Source organism: Tachyglossus aculeatus, chromosome 5, assembly GCF_015852505.1.
Source record: "Tachyglossus aculeatus isolate mTacAcu1 chromosome 5, mTacAcu1.pri, whole genome shotgun sequence".
NCBI lineage: Eukaryota > Metazoa > Chordata > Mammalia > Monotremata > Tachyglossidae > Tachyglossus > Tachyglossus aculeatus.
In genome coordinates this window covers 50,989,469-51,009,013 of record NC_052070.1, presented here as the reverse complement: position 1 = coordinate 51,009,013, position 19,545 = coordinate 50,989,469, and the positions used below count along the sequence as shown (strand labels likewise).

At 51.1% G+C, this 19,545-nt stretch overlaps 1 protein-coding gene across 4 annotated transcripts in view; it reads right to left on the bottom strand.

The window, feature by feature from the left end:
• MFN2 (mitofusin 2) overlaps positions 1–19,545 on the bottom strand; it is a 34,025-nt gene that overhangs the window by 4,359 nt on the left and 10,121 nt on the right. For 3 of the 4 annotated variants that reach the window (XM_038746231.1, XM_038746229.1, XM_038746230.1), the window contains 15 exons: positions 19,333–19,511; positions 17,248–17,383; positions 15,677–15,839; positions 14,479–14,603; positions 13,873–13,981; positions 13,670–13,777; positions 11,870–12,023; positions 9,809–9,876; positions 9,572–9,693; positions 8,318–8,444; positions 7,178–7,282; positions 6,800–6,902; positions 5,814–6,034; positions 4,804–4,959; positions 1,229–1,425 (listed from right to left, as the gene is read on the bottom strand). In XM_038746231.1, the coding sequence (XP_038602159.1) occupies positions 1,229–1,425; positions 4,804–4,959; positions 5,814–6,034; positions 6,800–6,902; positions 7,178–7,282; positions 8,318–8,444; positions 9,572–9,693; positions 9,809–9,876; positions 11,870–12,023; positions 13,670–13,777; positions 13,873–13,981; positions 14,479–14,603; positions 15,677–15,839; positions 17,248–17,383; positions 19,333–19,507 (2,069 nt within the window). In that variant the 5' untranslated portion in view covers positions 19,508–19,511. The remainder of the gene's footprint in view (positions 1–1,228; positions 1,426–4,803; positions 4,960–5,813; positions 6,035–6,799; positions 6,903–7,177; positions 7,283–8,317; positions 8,445–9,571; positions 9,694–9,808; positions 9,877–11,869; positions 12,024–13,669; positions 13,778–13,872; positions 13,982–14,478; positions 14,604–15,676; positions 15,840–17,247; positions 17,384–19,332; positions 19,512–19,545) is intronic. The other variant, XM_038746232.1, reaches the window with a different exon arrangement.

The following is a 19,545-nucleotide window of genomic DNA, read 5'->3' as shown; positions in this document are numbered from 1 at the left end:
GTTGGGGAAATAAAGCACACCTCGCCATTTTCCAAACCTCAAAGTCCCAGCCAGCCGCGGGGAGGGACCTCTTCCCTACTGCCCGGCGAACAGGAGGAGGCCGAGCAGCTGGGGGGGCATCGGTGGTATTCCTGGCACAGGGGGTGCAACAGGCAGCCCGGGGGAAGATGGCACTGGGGCCAAAAGTGGAAAGAGCCCGGACCTGGGTTCTAAACCAGGCTCTGCCACCCGTCTGCTGTGTGACCTTGGGCAAATCATTAATTTCTTTGGGCCTCAGTTTCCTCATCTGGGGGTATTAAGACTGTGAGCCCCACGGGGGACAGGGTCTGTGTCCAACCCAATTAATTATCTTGTATCTACCCCAGAGTTCAGTACAGTGCCTGGCACATAGTAAGCCAGATCATCTTTGTGCAGAAATGCTCTGGGCATGTTACTCCCCTTCTCAGAAATCTCCAGTGGCTACCAGTCAACCTACGTATCAGGCAAAAACTCCTCACTCTCGGCTTCAAGGCTGTCCATCACCTTGCCCCTTCCTACCTCACCTCCCTTCTTTCCTTCTCCAGCCCAGCCCGCACCCTCTGCTCCTCTGCCGCTAATCTCCTCACTGGGCCTCGCTCTCGCCTGTCCCGCCATCGACCCCCGGCCCACATCCTCCCCTTGGCCTGGAATGCCCTCCCTCCGCACATCCACCAAGCTAGCTCTCTTCCTCCCTTCAAAGCCCTACTGAGAGCTCACCTCCTCCAGGAGGCCTTCCCAGACTGAGCCCCCTCCTTCCTCTCCCCCTCCCCATCCCCCCCGCCCTACCTCCTTCCCCTTCCCACAGCACCTGTATATACGTTTGTACAGATTTATTACTCTATTTTACTTGTACATATTTACTATTCTATTTATTTTATTCTGTTAATATGTTTCGTTTTGTTGTCTGTCTCCCCCTTCTAGACTGTGAGCCCGTTGTTGGGTAGGGACTGTCTCTATATGTTGCCAACTTGTACTTCCCAAGTGCTTAGTACAGCGCTCTGCACACAGTAAGTGCTCAATAAATACAACTGAATGAATGAATGAATAACCTATACCATGATGATTGTTGTCCAGGGCATGAGAAGTATTTTAGCAGTAGTGGGGGCAAGGGCCCTGAGCAGCAGCTCAGCCGCCATCCCCTAAGGCCCAGGAGAGTGTCTGAGGGAGGGGCTTTGGTTCGGCAAGCTGAGGCTGGAGGGAGGGGACTCACTGTTGCACTTGGTGGCTGCAGTTGGAGCCGGTGTAGCTGACGATGAGCTGCAGCTTCTCGCTGGCGTACTCCACAAACTGGCGCTTGAAGGTTCTCTCCTTGGCTCTGGTGGTCCAGGTCAGGCGCTCGTAAACGTAGAGGAGGCCGTAGAGCCCGAAGGAGAGGGCGATCAGCCGCCACCCCACTGCCTTCCACACCTGCAGAGGACCAGGGGAAATCGGCGCAGTCAGGCCACCACACAGATCACACTCGGAGCACCGGTTAATAATTCGGGTATTTGTTAAGCGCTTACTGGTACTAAGTGCTCGGGTGGACATAAGAAAATCGGGGCTCACAGTCTTAATCCCCTTTACAGAGGAGGTAACTGAGGCACAGAGAAGTGAAGTGACTCGCCTAAGGCCACAAAGCAGACAAGTGGCAGAGCTGGGATTAGAACCCATGACCTGACTCCCACTATGCCATTAATAAATACTTCCTGAGCACCAGATCAGGTCTGCAAGCCTGGCCTCAACACCTATCCCTGTTCCCTGGGGCATTAATCAATCAATGGTATTTACTGAGCACTTACTTTGTGCAGAGCCCTACATTAAGCACTTGGGACAGTACAATACCAAAGAGTTGGCAGACACAATCCCTGCCCACAAGGAGCTTACAGTCTAAAGGGAGAGACAGGATTGAAAATAAATCATTCATTCATTCAATCAACAGTATTTACTGAGTACTTACTGTGTGCACAGCACTGTACTAAACGCTTGGGAGAGTACAACAATAAATGGACACATTCCCTGCCCACCATGAGCTTACAGTCTGGAGGAGGAGGCAATTACAGCTAGGGGAAATATAGAGTATAAGGACATGAACGGAAGTGCTGTGGGGCTGGGGTGAACATCAAAGTGCTTGAGGGATACACAGCCAAATGCAGAAGCAAAGCAGAGGGGAAGGCGGGAAGGGGAAATGAGGACTTACTCAGGGAAGGCCTCTCGGAAGAGATGTGAGCTTAAGAGGGTTTTGAAGGTGAGGGGAGTAGTTTCAGACATTGGTGCCACTGACGGTCAGATGTGGGAGAATCAAAATTTATAGCCCAACTGCTTCATGGCTATAAGCGTGCAGTCATTTGTGGGTTTTCCTTGTAAATGATGACTTATAGGTGGTATGTGCACTGACACTGTCCTCCCTTGGTTCTCCTATCGCTCTGACGGCTCCTCCTCCGCCTCCCACCCTCTGACAGTGGGGGTCCCTCGAGGCTCAGTCCCAGGTCCCCTTCTATTCTCCCTCTCCGCCCAGTCCCTCGGAGGACTCATTCGCTCCCGTGGCTTTAACTACCACTTCTATGCAGACGATTTCCAAATCTAACTTCCGCCTTCACGACATTGCTAAAATCCGCCCTTTCCTCTCCAACCGAACTGCTACCATGCTGACCCAAGCCCTTGTCCTAGCCCACTCTGACCACTGCATCTGGCTCCTCGCTGACGTCCCGGCCCTCCTGTATCTCCCCATCCAGTCCGTATTTCACTCTGCTGCACGATCCGTTTTTCAGTAAAGACATTCAGTTCATGTCTCCCCACTCCTCAAGGACCTCCGATGGCTGCCCATCAAACTTTGCATTGAAAAGAAACTCCTTACCAATGGTTTTAAAGCACTAAATCAGCTTGCCCCACCTTACCTCACCAATCTCCTCCTACGGCCCAATCCGCACACTCTGCTCCTCTAGTGCCAGTTTATTCACTGTGCCCTGATTTTGTCTATCTCACTGCCAACCCCTCTTCCATGTCATCTTCCTCAACTGGAACTCCCTCCCCACTCCATAAATGCCAAACCACCACTCTCTAAACCTTCAGAGCATTACTGAGGTCATATCTCCTCTAAGAGGCTCTCCCCAATTAAGCTCTTTTCCCCGGCTCGCTCTCCCTTCTGAATAATAATAATAATATTGGTATTTGTTAAGCGCTTACTATGTGCAAAGCACTGTTCTAAGCGCTGGGGTAGATACAAGGTAATCAGGTTGTCCCAAGAGGGGCTCACAGTCTTCATCCCCATTTTACCGATGAGGCCCAGAGAAGTGAAGTGACTTGCCCAAAGTCACACAGCTGACAAGTAGCGGAGCCGGGATTTGAACCCACGGCCTCTGACTCCAAAGCCCGTGCTATTTCCACTGAGCCACGCTGTTTCCCTATGCCTATGCGCCTCAATCTGTGACTTTGGACGGTTCTTTAAATTATATATTACAAATTATTTATTCACGTTATTTATTTATTTATGTTATTTATTCATGTTAATGTCTGTCTCCCCCCTCTAGACTCTAAGCTCGTTGAAGGCAGGGAACATGTCTGCTAATTCTGTTGCTCTGGGCTCTCTCAAGCGCTTAGTACAGTGCTCAGCACATAGTTTCAGATATCAGCTTCACGGCCATTACAGTGCAAGCCCCTAGAGACTTTGGCTTTTGGTGAACTCTACCAAGTGCTGAATACAGAGGCACTGAGCACACTTGAAAGCATTCACTCAAACACAGGGGTGGGGACTGTGACCATTCTTCTAAACCCTCCAAAATGTGGAGGATCAGATGTGGGAGAATCAAGAGTAACTGGGAGTTTGGCTGCTTCGTGGCTATAAAAGTGAAGTCCTTTGTGGGTTTTCTTTCTAAATGATGACTTATGAGTAGTATTTGCATGACTGCACAGTTCAGGAGTGAGTCTGTACAGAGGCAGGTAGGATGGGGTGAGAGTAAATGGGGTGAGAGTAAACCATCCCTGGGATTATCACTCCCCTAATCCAAGCAGGGAAGTGTTGGCAAATCTGCTCCTTACTTTGACTCTCACTTTCGGAAGACACATTTCCTGCTGAAGGGGAGGGGACGTCAAGGGGACATATGCAAGTATATGTATGTGTGAGTGTGTGTGGGTGTGTTAGTCATTCAATCGCATTTATTGAACGCTTACTGTGTGCAGAGCACTGTACTAAGCACTTGGGAAGTACAAGTTGGCAACATCTAGATACGGTCCCGACCCAACAGTGTTATGGCAGGGAATAATAATAATAATGGCATTTATTAAGCGCTCACTATGTGCAAAGCACTGTTCTAAGCGCTGGGGCGTTTACAAGGTGATCAGGTTGTCCCCCGGGGGGCTCGCAGTCTTAATCCCCATTTTACAGATGAGGGAACTGAGGCCCAGAGAAGTGACTTGCCCAAAGTCACACAGCTGACAAGTGGAGGAGCTGGGATTTGAACCCATGACCTCTGACTCCAAAGCCCATGCTCTTTCCACTGAGCCACGGACTACTAATTCTGTTGTCCTCTCCCAAGCGCTTAGTACAGTGTTCTGCACAAAGTAAGCACTCAATAAATACGACTGATTGACTGGAGATCCTCCCCTCTGTTAACCCTGCCTTCCCCTCTCCAGGCTCTCTGCTTAAGAGCTGCAAAGGTGATTGCCCGCCGCCGCCCCCAACCCCAAGTGCCCTAGCTGGTCACCGCTCCTGGGCAAGCTGAAAATAAAGGGGTGCAAAGCTGCCAGAACTTGGCCCTGCCCCTGGGGCCTGGGGTCCCCACACCGCATCACGCGGACGGCTGGACTCACCACTCCCCCGACGACAAGGATGCCCATGGAGGTCCTGGAGGTCAGCGAGGCTAGGCCAGTCACCATCGACACCATGAGCTCTTCCTGGGTCAGAGAGCCTTGGGGCAAGGGCGGCATGCTGGGGTTCGCTGGGGTTAAAGGTAAGGGCCGCTGAATCTGGACGGACAGGAAGGAGGAGCAAAAACTCCTCACTGTTGGCTGCAAACTTCTCCATCACCTCGCCCCCTCCTACCTCACCTCCCTTCTCACCCTCTACGGCCCAGCCCTCACCCTCCACTCCCTCACTGTTCTTCGTTCTCGCCTGTCCCGCCGTCGACCCCCGGCCCACATCCTACCTCTGACCTGGAATGCCCTCCCTCCTCAAATCCGCCAAACTAGCTCTCTTCCTCCCTTCAAAGCCCTACTGAAAGCTCACCTCCTCCAGGAGGCCCCACTTGCTCCCTCTGCTCTACCCTTCTTCTCATCCCACATCACTTGCGTGTACAAATGTACATATTTATAATTCTATTTACTTGTATTAATGGTGTGTGTATATAGCTATAACTATTTATATTGATGCTATTGATGCCTGTTTACTTGTTTTGATGTCTGTCTCTCCCCTTCTGGACTGAGAGCCCACTGTGGGCAGGGATTCTCTGTATTTGTTGCTGAATTGTACTTTCCAAGCGCTTAGTACAGAGCTCTGCACACAGTTACCGCCCAACAGATACGATTGAATGAATGAAAGGAACGAAAGCCTAGGCAGCTCAGGGAAGCGTTTTCTTCTGTCTCAAGCATGTGAGAGGGTAATGAACCATTGGGGAGGGGGGAGCAAGAAAGACAGGCAGATGGGCTTAAACGGACTCACTGTCCCCTGCTAATAAAGGGACCCAGGTCTTCCTGGAGGCTTACCAGCCTGACGGCCACGCAACTGGACTGATACGTTTCTAGCCAGCCCCGCGAGGCGGAGGGGTGGTGGACTGGAAAGGTCCCGGCCGGTCCGGGGCTTGGCCCCGGGTGGTTTGGCTTACCTGGTCGTTGTAGCCCATTAAGGCCCGGCGGCTGTTCTTTGGTCCCAGGAACCTGTTCACGAGCATAGTCCACCCAAGAGAGAAGTGGAATTCAATGTCCTCCTGAAAATCGGCACAGAGCTTGTCGCAGTTCAGGTCGTAGCTGAGGGCGAAGCCCTGGCGGGGGATCAGCATGTCGATTTGCGTCCGTAAGGAGGGTGGCAGGAGGGGCTTCAGGCCATCTGCATTGGGGCAGAACCAGGGAGGAGGAGGGAGGGAGAGGGAGTAGGTGGATCACCTAACTCCCAACTCTAAAAAGAGGGGCTAGGTAGGGAAATGGCATCAATATCTCTGGAATTTCAATAGCTAGTAAAGCAGCTTGCAAGAATTTGCATGTACGCAAGCACATGCACGCATTCATATTCATTCATTCTCCTTCCCTCCCTCCCCCACCCCATCCTCCTCCTTCCTCCCTCTCTCCCAGGAATGTAGACTGACATTGAAAATGTGATGCAGCACTGAAGCTAAGGACAGCAAAGACCTACTGCCCGTGAACTGTGCACACTAAGTAAATACTGTTGCTATGATTTATGGTATCCACTCCATCACTTGGTTATTTTATTATGTAGCTAAACCTCAGAGCTCTCTCCAGAAAGATGTCCTGTTTCCACACGTCCACAGTTCCAGGTGGAATACAGACTAACCTTGACAGAATTGCTTTACGGCTTTTGGTAATAATCAACATGCCAGATACAGATAACTTATGCCCCTTTTCTTAGTGCTACAACTAAGTCATCACCCAAAGCCTTTTGCAGCTAGACTAATGACAATCTGTCAAATCCCTGAAGGCATCTAACTACAGATCACTAAATGAAGACGAGCTCTCCCAGCTCCATATCCTCCTGGAGTTCTGGCTTCCCCCCATTTCCCCCAGTTCATCCTCCTGGAGTTCTGGTTTCCCCCCATTTCTCCCAGTTCTTCAATGACAGCCCACGAGCACCACTGACCTATCATCTCCTGCTGCATGGTTTGCAGGGAACCCGTGATGATGTTAGAGCAGCGGTCAGACAAGTTGCGGCCTAGCCCTTCCTCGATGTGTCGATGCAGTTCCTGAAATAGCAAGCGTGAGACCGTGAAGGCCAAGATCCCAAAACTTGCCATTCCTAAGAGATGGGATCGTGTGTCTTCCACGGGAGAGAGGCTGTTGGAGTTCACTAGGTCGGAGGACCAACCGTTTGCTAAGGCAGCTTCGACGGGAATCCGGTACGGCTAACGGGGCCCCCATTTACCTCCAGCACGAGCGCTTCGGAGGGAAAAAGGCACGAGAGGTTGGGGTGTGCAGAGTGAACACAGGGCTGAGACTGGGGAGTGGGGAGGGGACTCACATTCTTGTAAACCTTGAGCACCACCTGAGATGGGTGGAAGTCCATCTGATAGTCATCCACCAGGACCGACAGGTGTCTGATCTCTTCGGCCATTGCGTTTGATACCTGTAGAGCACAGAATCCCATGTTTTCCACGACAGCTGAGTCCAAACCGGGACCCGCCAGAAGGTGGGTGAAGCAAGCGCTTAGTACAGTGCCCTGCACACAGTAAGCGCTCAATAAATACGATTGAATGAATGAAGCAGCCTGGTTTGGTAGCTAGATAACGGGCCTGGGAGCCAAAAGGACCTGAGTTCTCATTCCAGCTCCGCCCCGTGTCTGCCGGGTAACCGCGGGCAAGTCACGTAATTTCTCTAGGCCTCAGTTACCTCATCTGTAAAATGGGGAATAAGAGCATGAACCCCATGTGGGATCAGCGACTCTGTCCAAACTGATTAACCTGTATCTTCCCCAGTGCTTAGAACAGCACTTGACAATGCTTATTATTATTATCATTATTATTTTGGTGGGGGCAGGATATGTGGGGGGGGGCGGGGAGAGGAAGGGGGTGTTTCTCCTGCCATTTGTGGACCAGCGGTGCAGATGGAAATATTCTGGGATACTCGATAAAGACTGTGAGCCCACTGAAAATCAACAATTCACATACTGTCTTTTTCTTAATAGTTTTATTATTACCACTATCCATTAAAACCTAATAACTTGTTTTGTTTCGTTGTCTGTCTCCCCCTTCTAGATGTGAGCCCGCTGTTGGGTAGGGACCGTCTCTATATGTTGCCGATTTGTCCTTCCCAAGCACTTAGTACAGTGCTCTGGACACAGTAAGAGCTCAATAAATATGACTGACTGAATGAATGAATGAATGAATGAAGGGGCAAAAGCCATTCCTTTCAGCTGGCAAACCACCACCCAGTAGCAAAAGTCTGTCATGGCCCCAGTGACAGGCTGGTATGAACTGATCCCTAGTTGGTTTCAGCCTCTCCCAGGTCCAATCTGGCCAGAGGGCTACCCTACTGCCTCACTTGCATTCATTCAATCCTATTTATTGAGTGCTTGCTGTGCAAAGAGCACTGCACAAAGCACTTGGGAGAGTACAATATAACAATAAACAGACACATTCCCTGACCACAACGAGCTTCCCACCTGCCGCTCCACCTCCTCGGTGATCTGCTTAATTCGAAACTTGTAGTCCTGGGTCAGGAGATCCAGCTGTTTGTCAATAAAACCCAACCGGTCCTGCCGCTCTTCTCGCATTTCCTGGCAGTAAACCCTGAGGAAACACAACATCTGTTGGGAAACGCCCTTCCTCACCCGTCTTCTGAGCCTCCGTAACCCTAGAATTAAGGGTTATAGAGTGTGTAACAGCCACATTATATAGGCTACGTCACACAAAGAAAACCCAGAATATGCTGAAGATTTCTCCAGAATATAAGAGAATCAGATGGTGGTGATGGGAGTCACCTAAAGGCAGGGAGGGATGAGTCCCAGGATAGGGAACCCATGTGGAAAAATTGATTATAAAGCTAGTGGTTTGGCAGAGCCTCTAACACCCTTTTGTCCCTGTCAGTCACGTTCCAGATGGGGCAAAGGGGGAAACAATCGAGCAGGGATGCAGCATATTGCAAGGCACACTCAAAGGTTTTTTTTACACGCAGGCTCCATTTATGACAAATCACTCGCAGCATAGTGCCGACACAGTTCTGTAGCACCATGTTCCCCCGGGAGTTGCTATGCTCTTCAATGTCCACGTTGGCCAGCTATTTGTCAAGAATTCCCTCTAGGCTCGTCCACCTCGTGGAACGGCCTTTGGTCAGAAACCTTCACCACTGATGGAACAGGCCCTGAGACTAAAACCCGGATCTCCTGACTTTCAGAGTAGTGCCTTTCCCATTACTCCAACAGCAGGGCAAAAGACAACAAATAAAACAACCCCCAAACACCGACCCGAAGCACTCTGAGCCATGTCAATCCTGGGTCAGACCGACTGTCCATCCAACCCAGTTTTTCTGTCTTGGGCAGTGGCATTAGGATGCTTGGAAAAACTGTGCTTGGTTGTCCTCTAATCCCTGCTCTACTTCCCTCACTGAATCATATTTATTGAGCGCTTACTGGGTGCAGAGCACTGTACTAAGTGCTTCAACCTCAGCAGGTGGGGGGAGCTACACTGAGAAAGCCAGGGGACCACCCATTCAGTTGTCCTGGGGAGCCCTGTACCCAAGGTGTCTGAGGCTCCCTGGAAAATGCTCACACTTTGGGGGCTTCCAGTGTGGACTTTAGGATTGGGAGTTCCCACCATGCAAATCCCAGGATACAATTCCAAGTGAAGACTTCAAGTGGAGTCGTCCCCTACCTTCTCCAGGGAAATTCAATCTCCAGGCAGGGCTTTGCTCGACTCACCTCTGCTCCTGAGCGGCCACTTGCAGAGAGTCCATGATGAGGCGCATATCCTCCGCGATCTGTTTGGCTCGGACGGTGTGTTGTTCAAATTTAGTCTTCACTGCGGACTGGGAGATGCACTCCTGCGTGAAGCAAGGGTATGGTCAAGGTCCCTGATGGCCCTCCTGAGCTGCGGGACATGAGCTGGGGAGAGGGAGAAGGTCGCCTGACTGTGAGTGTTTGAAACAGAAAGCTCACCTCGAATCTCCTCTCAAAATTCTGGAACTCGAACATTCTCACTTGAAATCCCTCCGCAAGAGCACCTCCTAGAAGGACAGTACGTTAACTGGCTAGGTTCAAGCACCACAACAATAATCACAATAATAATAATGGCATTTGTTAAGTGCTTCCTTTGCGCCAGGCCTGTACTGAACGCCAGGGTGGATACAAGGTAATCAGGTTGTCCCACATGGGGCTCACAGCCTCAATCCCCATTTTACAGGTGAGGTGACTGAGGCACAGAGAAGTGAGGTGACTTGCCCAAGCCCACACAGCAGACAAGTGGAAGGGCAGGGATTAAACCCCATGACCTTCCAACTCCCAGGCCTGTGTTCTATCCACTGTGCCCGGTGCTTCCCTATGCACAGAAAAGTTCTTCCCCAAGTGCCAGTAAGAGGAAATTTTTGGCTAGTCAACCCCTTTCCTCAGTTTTGAGGGCTGTGAAGGGAAGGATGGTTTGCTCAAGGATTCTCTTTGCTTAAGAGCCAGGACTCAGAAGAGTAATAATGATAATAATGACAGTAATAATAATAATAATAATGATGGCATTTATTAAGGGCTTACTATGTGCAAAGCACTGTTCTAAGCGCTGAGGAGGGTACAAGGCGATCAGGTCGTCCCACGTGGGGCTCACGGTCTTAATCCCCATTTTACAGATGAGGGAATTGAGGCCCAGAGAAGTGACTTGCCCAAAGTCACAAAGCTGACACGTGGCGGAGCCGAGATTTGAACCCATGACCTCTGACTCCGAAGCCCAGGCTCTTTCCACTGAGCCACTCTGCTTCTCTACTAGTTAAGTACTTTTTATGTGTCAGGCCTTCTTCTTAAGTGCTGGGGTAGATACGAGTTAATCAGGTTGGACAGAGGCCCTGTTCCGCATGGGCTTACAATCGAGGTAGGAGAGAGAACAGGTACTGAATCCCCATTTTACAGATGAAGGAACTGAGACCCAGAGCATTAAATGACTTGCCCAATGCCACACAGCAGGCAGATCTGGGATTAGAACCCAAATCCCCTAGACTTCCAGACGCGTGCTCTTTTCACTGGGCCACACTGCTCCTCCACAGACAACGAGCCTGCACAGCCTCATGAGCTGTGGGTGCAGGGGAGGCCCATGTCCAAAGGAGCTTCCCCCTACCCGCCCACCACCATGGGAACCAGACCCACCAGAGGTCAGAACCCGCAAACTTGGAGGCTTTAGAAGCGTCAGGCTGCCGGGGGGGAGGAAAGCAGGGGGATTCCGTGGTTTGAAATCAAAAACTACACCTGGAGCAGGAAAGAACATCAAAACAGCCCCCTTCCAGGGGCTGTTTAAACTGGTCACCTTCCCCGGCTATTTCCTTTCCTACTGATTCCTAGCTCCTCAATGCTCCCATGGATCCTTGTGATTGGCTTAGTGGATAGAGCAAGGGCGTGGGAGTCTTAAGGAGCTGGGTTCTAATTCCAGCTCCGCCACTTATCTGTTGTGTGACCTTGATCAATTCCCCTCTCTGTGCCTCGGATACCTCATCCGTAAAATGGGGATTAAGACTGTGAGTCCCATGTGGGACGGAGACTGTGTCCAACCTGATTACTCTGTAACTACCCCAACACTTAGAATAGCGCCTGGCACATCACGAGCGCTTTAACAAATACCACTGGGAAAAAAAGGGATGGGTCTGAATTGATTTATTTAGTAATAATAATAACGATGACATTTACTAAGCGCTATGTGCAAAGCACTGTTCTAAGAACTGGGGAGGTTACAAGGTGAGCAGGTTGTCCCACGGGGGGCTCACAGTCTTAATCCCCAATTTACAGATGAGGGAACTGAGGCCCAGAGAAGTTAAGTGACTTGCCCAAAGTCACACAGCTGACAAGTGGCGGAGCCAGGATTTGAACCCATGACCTCGGACTCCAAAGCCCGCGCTCTTTCCACTGAGCCACGCTGTAGTCACCCAGGCGCTCGGCCCTTAGTAAGGCATTCGATAAACGACACAACCGACCGAGGGGTCCCAGGGAAGATAATACAATCTTCGGGGCTGTTCTTATTCTTATTACCTCCCTCTGGCATTCCTTGAGCTTTCTGGATCCTGGCGTTCACCACTTCCTTTGCGGACACGAAGAAGATACGGTCGCCCGCCTGCGCTCGATCCACGACCCCGAGCTCATCCACCAGGAAGCTGGTACAACGCTCCATGTGTTGCCGCCGGACCTGGGAGCCCAACAAGCGTGAGTCGCCTGCCATCACGGCTCCGAGCCCCAAAAAACCGCTCAGAGCCCACCGTCCCGGGACAGACCCCACGCTGGCCAGCACCCTACCAGAAACACGGACGAGAGAGCGCTGCCCCGGAGAGAGAGAGCTCCTATCTTGCCCAACTGAGAAAGCAAGAAGCACAGCGCTTAGTACAGTGCTCTGCACACAGGAAGCACTCAATAAATACAATTGAATGAATAATAATAATAATAATGATGCCATTTATTAAGCGCTTACTAGGTGCAAAGCACTGTTCTAAGCGCTGGGGACGTTACAAGGTGATCAGGTTGTCCCACGGGGGGCTCAGTCTGAATCCCCATTTTACAGATAAGGTAACTGAGGCCCAGAGAAGTTAAGTGACTTGCCCAAAGTCACACAGCTGACAATTGCCGGAGCCGGGATTTGAACCCATGACCTCTGACTCCAAAGCCCGTGCTCTTTCCACTGAGCCACGCATATATCTGTAATTTATTTATTTACATTAATGTCTGTCTCCCCCTCTAAACTGTGTGTTCGTTGTGGGCAAGAATGTGTCTGTTGTTATATTGTAACAATAATAACGATGGCATTTATTAAGCGCTTACAATGTGCAAAGCACTATTCTAAGTGCTGGGGAGGTTACAAGGTGATCGGGTTGTCCCACCAGGGGCTCACAGCCCTTCATCCCCATTTTACAGATGAGGGAACTGAGGCCCAGAGAAGTTAAGTGACTGCCCAGTCACACAGCTGACAATTGGTGGAATCGGGATTTGAATCCATGATCTCTGATTCCAAAGCCTGGGCTCTTTCCACTGAGCCAGGCTGCTTCTCTTGTACTCTCCCAACTGCTTAGTATAGTGCTTTGCATACAGTAAGCGCTCAAAAAATACGACTGAATGAACGAATGGTCAGAAAACTCTCAGCTCTTCGATCCTTCCCCCAACCGCCACCAGCCTCTTCCTATTTCCTGCTCCGATTCCTACAAGCTGGGCTTTCTGCCGAGATTTTAAGGGATCAATTGGAGAAGCGATTGCGGCTTGGACTTCAAGTACACTACTGCTGAAATGGAGGATTTGGGAGAGAAGGGGGGAAAAGGAACTGTTTCATCCGCAGCAATGTGAAAAAGCCAGCATGGGCTGGAAAGCAGTTAACAAAGCCCTTCCCGAGGCTGACGAGCCGGAGGAAGTATTGGACTGGGGGACGCCCCTTTGCTGACATCCGAGCACGAGAAGATATGCAAGTGTGGGTTTTGAGGTAGTTTGGCTTTACCGTCTTCTCTGCGGCCATGGTAGTGGTCATGTGTGTGAGCGTTGGGTGGGTGCCCACCTAGAGTGGGGAAGAGGAGTCAGGGTGAACTCAGGCGGGAGACATTTGGGTTGGATGGCAGGAAAAACCTTGGGACCCTTGGCGGAGGCTAAGGGGTCTCTGCTGGGAGACTGCTAATTTTCAGGCCTGTTTCCCCATTCCCCAGCCCGGAATGCTATCATGGCAGGTGGCTGCAATCCCCAGCCGGGCCCCAACCCATCACTCTGTACTTCCTGGGGGTCTCTGGGGAACCGATCCCTTCCAAACAGGCAGCTGTTCCCTCTGCTCTAACGGGCAACGCCGAGCAAAGCAACACCAACCTCTTCCATGTACTCCGGCTCCGAGGCAGAGGCGTCCCAACGGTTGTTGAGGATGAAGATGTTGGGGCGAGACAGGCGTTCGCTCACCTTGTGGAAGAACTGCTTCTCCTAAACAGAGGAATTCAGGGTTCGGGGGGGGGCTGAGCTACGGTCGACCCCCGAATCCACCCCGGGGACACTTGGCGGCGGGGCGGGGGGGTTACCGTCTGCATCAGGGTGGATTCCGAGTTGGCCACCAGCACAAACACGTCAGCGTCCAAGCAGAACTTGTCGATCCAGCTGTCCAGCTCCGTGGTGACGTCAATCCCTGGGCTGAAGGCGACCCAAGAGGCGAGAGGGAAAAACTGCCATCAATCAATTGTACATATTGAGTGCTTACTGTATACAGAGCACTGGACTAAGCGCTTGGAAATGTACAGTACTGCAGTGTGAACAGGGGTCTTTCTCTGGGGACGGAGGGAGCAGTGGCCAAATACTGCAGGTCAGCCATGCAGAAAAGCTCAGGGTCAGGGACCGAAAATATTAGGCCAGGCTTTAGCAAGAGCTGTCTGTGGGGGGGGAAATGAGAATTTCAATGAAATATTCAAATTATGACCTACAGTAACGGTGCTGCCTTTCACTATCGAAGGTCACGGACACCAATGCACTCTGGTCACACCCAGCCACCAAGGAGAACGAGCCCCTCCACTTTGGGAGACCCTTTTTTCAGATCCCCCGCTGAGTCACCCTCCAGTTGTCCCTGCCCCTTCAGCGAGGGCTCCCGGAAATCCCCCGGCTGTAGGGTGGTGTGAAAATGGGCCGTCTCTCACCTGTCCATCAGAACCAGGTCGTCTTTGAGGAGGGAACACTTGGAGTTGGGCCACATCACACTGACCAGGCTGCCGGCATTCAGGAGCTCGTTCTGGTGGAGAGCGTGGGCCAGCTGGTTCACAGTCTACACACGAGGTGGCCGGGGATGGGGGGGGAGAGAGAAAGATGCTAAAGAGAGCCAGAACCGGCCCTGCAACCAAGCACAGCTTTCTCCAAAGACGGAGTCCCTTTGTGACGATCTCAAAGCATGTCACACCCAACCTGAGAAGGGGGCGCGTGGGGAACGGAGAAGTCAAATGACTTAAGGGTGACGCCCTGAGAACTAGGGGCTCCCGGTCCTTTAACTGTTCCTTAGAGAAATGATGTGCAAAATTAGACTTATAATAATAATAACCATAATGACGGCATCTGTTAAGGGCGTACTCTGTTCTAGGCACTGTACTAAGCACTGGGATGGACACAAACAGGATCGGACACAGTCCCTGTCCCACCTGGGGCTCACAGTCTTAAACCCCACTTTCCGGACGAGGTAACTGAGGGACAGAGAAGTTAAGTGACTTGCCCAAGGTCACACAGCAGACAAGTGGCGGAGCCGGGATTTGAACCCATGTCCTCTCCCAAGCTCGTGCTCTTTCCATTAAGCCACACTGCTGCTTAGAGTGCAAACGTGTAGGCCGTAAGCACCAACAGGTGAGAGAGAAGAGGTGGAAATCTAGACTCAAGAGAATGAATAATAAAAGAAACAAAAAAAAAATGAGTGCTGAGGTGGCCTTAGGATGGCAAGACTATAAAGGGGAGGGGGCGTTAATTTTAGTCGATGAATATTTTCTGAGCACCCAAGAAAGCAGGATTACAGCTGGGCATGATTAAACTTTCCCTCTCTCACGCTCAATCTTTCCACCCAACCTATTCTCCCTCACCCGAGTTTCCAGGGATGGGGGCGGGGGCAAAGAATGAGTATTAAATGACAGCAGGGACTTGTCCCTTCAGATCCGCGACAGTGGGGGATTGATCGGTCAGTGAATGGTGTTGGGAGTTCACTGCGTGCAGAACACTGTACACTTGTACTAACGGTCTAATCTGTCTCCGCAAAGGAGTGGGATGAACGGCAATTGTCCCATTGGCCAGACGCTTGATCCAGGGGCAGTGCCAAGGGTGCCGGAAGCCCCCGGACCCCACTCTAGAGATGACAGTCACCTTGACGCTCTTTTTCTCCTCTGAGCCTTCCGTGAGTAGGAAGGCTTCGTGGCCATCGGTGCCCTCCACCCGCAGGAAGCAGTTGGTGGTATGTCCAATCCCCGAGGGGAGGACTTTGTCCCATAGCATGGCGTTGATCACAGTGCTTTTTCCATTACTTGTCCTAAAGGGAAACAAATGTCAGCACAGCCCTTCAGTGTGGCAGCTGCCCACCTCTTTCTCGATCCATCCGTCGTGGCTCAGTGGAAAGAGCACGGGCTTTGGGTTCAGAGGTCATAGGGTCAAATCCCGGCTCTGCCAATTGCCAGCTGTGTGACTTTGGGCAAGTCACTTAACTTCTCTGTGCCTCATCTGTAAAATGGGGATTAAGACTATGGGCCCCCCCTTGGGACAACTTGATCACCTTGTAACCTCCCCAGCGCTTAGAACAGTGCTTTCCACATAGTAAGCGCTCAATAAATGCTATCATTATTATTATTATTTACTGAGCGCTATCTGGGTGCCGAGCACTATACTAGGTGCTTGGGAGAGAACGACAGGAGTTGACGGCAGCTCACAGTCTGCAAAGGGAGACAGACACTCAAATAAATAATACCCCGAGCTCACAGTGAAATTAAACCACAGGATCAGCGGTGACTGCTGGGGAGATGCTTCACCTCCAGCCTCTATTATATTCCCGAAGCTACAGGTGTCTGCTGGAACTCAAATCTATTCCTCTGTCTCTAGAATGTAAGCTCCTTGTGGGCAGGGAACATGCCTACCAACTCCATTATAATGTACTCTCCCAAGAGCTTAGTACAGTGCTCTGCACATGGTGATGGCTCATAAATACGATTGATTGTCTCTAGACAGAACTGAACTTAATAATGACGATAATAATAACCGTGGTACTTGTTAAGCGCTTACTATCTGCCAAGGCCTGAACTAAGTGCTGGGGTAGATACAGGATAATCAGGTCAGAAATGGTCCCTGTCCCACCCGGGGTTCACGGTTTAAGGGGGACAGAGAACGAATAGTGAATTCCCATTTTACAGATGAGTTAACTGAGGTAGCAGGGAGTTAAGGACTTGCCAAAGGCCACAGAGCAGGCAGACCCAAGTCCCCTAACTCCCAGGCCCGTGCTTTTCTTCAATTTTCTAGGGAAAGAGAGTCCATGGTTGTCTTTTGGCACTCCTGTATCCTCCAGAGTCCACCAAGCATCCACTGATCCACATTAACTACCTCGCCCAAATCGATCAATCAGTAGTATTTACTGTTTACTATATGTCGAGCACTGTACTAGGTGCTTGGAAGAGAATAATACCGTAGAATTGGTAGACACATTCCCTACTCACAATGAGCCCAAGGAATGTTAAAAAAAAAATCCTGTTTTCTGTCTTCACACTCCCCCAGTTTTCTCGTTAGGGTTTGCTTTTCAATCCCCTGCTTCATTTCCATTGTCCTTTGCCAATTTCTCTTCAATCCCCTTAAAACACAGCCCCACACCGAATGCGGTCCTCCTTGGTAAACAGTGAGACTGGATCTCTCAAAAGGTCTCACCTCACACGCGTCATCCAGAGCGTGATGCTCACCTGCCAAAAAAGGCCACTTTCATGTGCCGCCGGGCCAACACTTCCCTGATGCTGCTCACTTTTAACAGGTAACCTTTGACCTCCAGTACCTGTTCTTCAGTGGTGACGGGGTCAAGCTCGACATTCCTGTAGGTGTCTAAAGGAAAGAAAATGCTATTCGCGGGATCGTTTTCTAAGCCAACATCAGATGATCCAGACAGTACCCAAAGACACTTTCTATCAATAACTTGGGGTTACTGAGAGGGGGGAGGTTCTTTACAATTATAGGTCCGACCTGATTATCTTGTATCATCAATCGAATTTATTGAGCGCCTACTGTGTGCAGAGCACTGTACTAAGCGCTTGGGAAGTACAAGTTGGCAACATATAGAGACAGTCCCTACCCAACAGTGGGCTCACAGTCTAAAAGGGGGTGGGGGGAGTCTAAAAGGGGGGGGATGTATCTACCTGCTCACATGGATGTATCTTGTATCTACCTGCGCACATGGTCCATAGTAAACGCTTAGCAAATACCGCAATTCTTCTTCTTAAGACTCATCAGCCCTAACTACCCTGTGAGGTAGATGACCACCAAGGAGAATCATCTCTATTTTAGGAGACGGGAAATTGAGGCACAAGGTGGGATGCACCTGACACATAAGCTGCACTTAACAAATACCACAATTATTATTATTACGATGATGTCACTGCCGCTAACACATCAGCATCTGAGTTAGAAAAGGAAGACCAAGTTTTCCTGCTTCCTGGAACTTCCTCCGAAGGTATGGTGATGGGCCGCTTCTTACCTCGTGTCTGGAGGGTTCCCTGCCTTGGAGCTGACGGGCTCTCCTGGGCCTTTCCAAAACTTTAACCAGAGGAAACAGGACTGTCGGGACTAGGAAACCACTGACCTTGGGCAGAACTGATCTTGGCACTCGCCTCTCATCATCCTCCCCATAGAGTGATTCACTGAACGAGTCAACAGGCTGGGCCTTGGGTAGTGGAAACCTGAGGCCACTCCAGGCAAAGGTGGCTCCCTTCCCACCCACACCCGAGCCTGCTTGCCCGCAGCCCTGCCTGCCTCATGGCTTTTTTTTAGACTCAAGCAGAGAGGGCGGAGCCGCAGAAAGCTCTGGGCAATTGCCAGCTCTCCCAACGGTTAAAGTGGCCTCCTTCCTTCATCAACTGCTTTTCCCTTTGACCTTTGCAACTCTAGGAGGTAGAAGTGGAGGGAGGAATCTCTGAACCGTCAGAGCTGGCCAACCCCTAAGAGTCTAACGACTATACTGCCGTATTCTTGGAGGGAGGGAGAGAGAAGGGGAAGGGAGAAAAACAAATTCTGGCTGAAAGCCAGATGTTAGAGAGGAAACACTGCTTTTCAATAGCAGTGCACGGAGCTGGGAAACCCTGACAGGGTCAAGCATGCATGACAGCCCTGGGAGGGCTGGGCCCAGTTGCCACGGAGGGCTAGCTGTGGTTGAATGAGAGTTTGGGGGCTCAGGGAGGCTGGGCCTCAGCACAGCATTGGGGGGGGGCTGTGTTCACAGACATAAAGCCCAAGCAGGCCCAGCCCTGCTCCTCCAAGGTGCTTCCGGGCCTTCTCCTGCCTGGAATTAATCTGGAATTAACCTCAGAAGCAGGAGTTCCCGGGCTCCAGCAGACTGGGACTGCAACCATATTCTCCCCACTCTCACCCCTCGGAGTTGCCGAGTACTCCGTCCGAGGACACGGTCCTCGGAGCCTCTTATCTTGGTGCCAAGAGCTGGAGCTGCTGCTCTGTAGATGCTCCTAATAGGGCAGATGACTCACTGTTTCCCACTCACCTTTAAAGCCAAAGGGTCAACCAACCGAAGTGATCAAGTGCCCTCTGCAAGAAGATCATCACCCTGGGGGCTCTAGGACGGGTGAACGAGGGAAGGAAACGGGGCCGGCAACTCCGTAATGTCCTGAAACGCCGAACCCCGGCAGGGAATCTTCCAGGGCTCCCTTAAGGACCAGAGTTCACCAGCTCCAGGACAACAGGGACCGTCCCGTCTCACACCGTCCCGAGCCCGAGCGCCCAACCAACCCCGCTCTCAGTTTCATCCAGTCGGGGACCCGTCTCACCTTCTAAAAACGTTGCGCTCTCCTCGATGTAGGCTCCCAGCTGCTCAAAGATGCCATTGATTTTCTTCTTGGCGGTGACAAAATGCTTGAGAGGAGAAGCAGTCACCTCAGCCATGTGTCTCTTATCCTTCTTTGTGGCAACTATGAACTTGGAGCGAGAGAAGAGTAGGGACATTGCTCTGTGGGAGGAAAAACACAAATTAGGCATCCTTG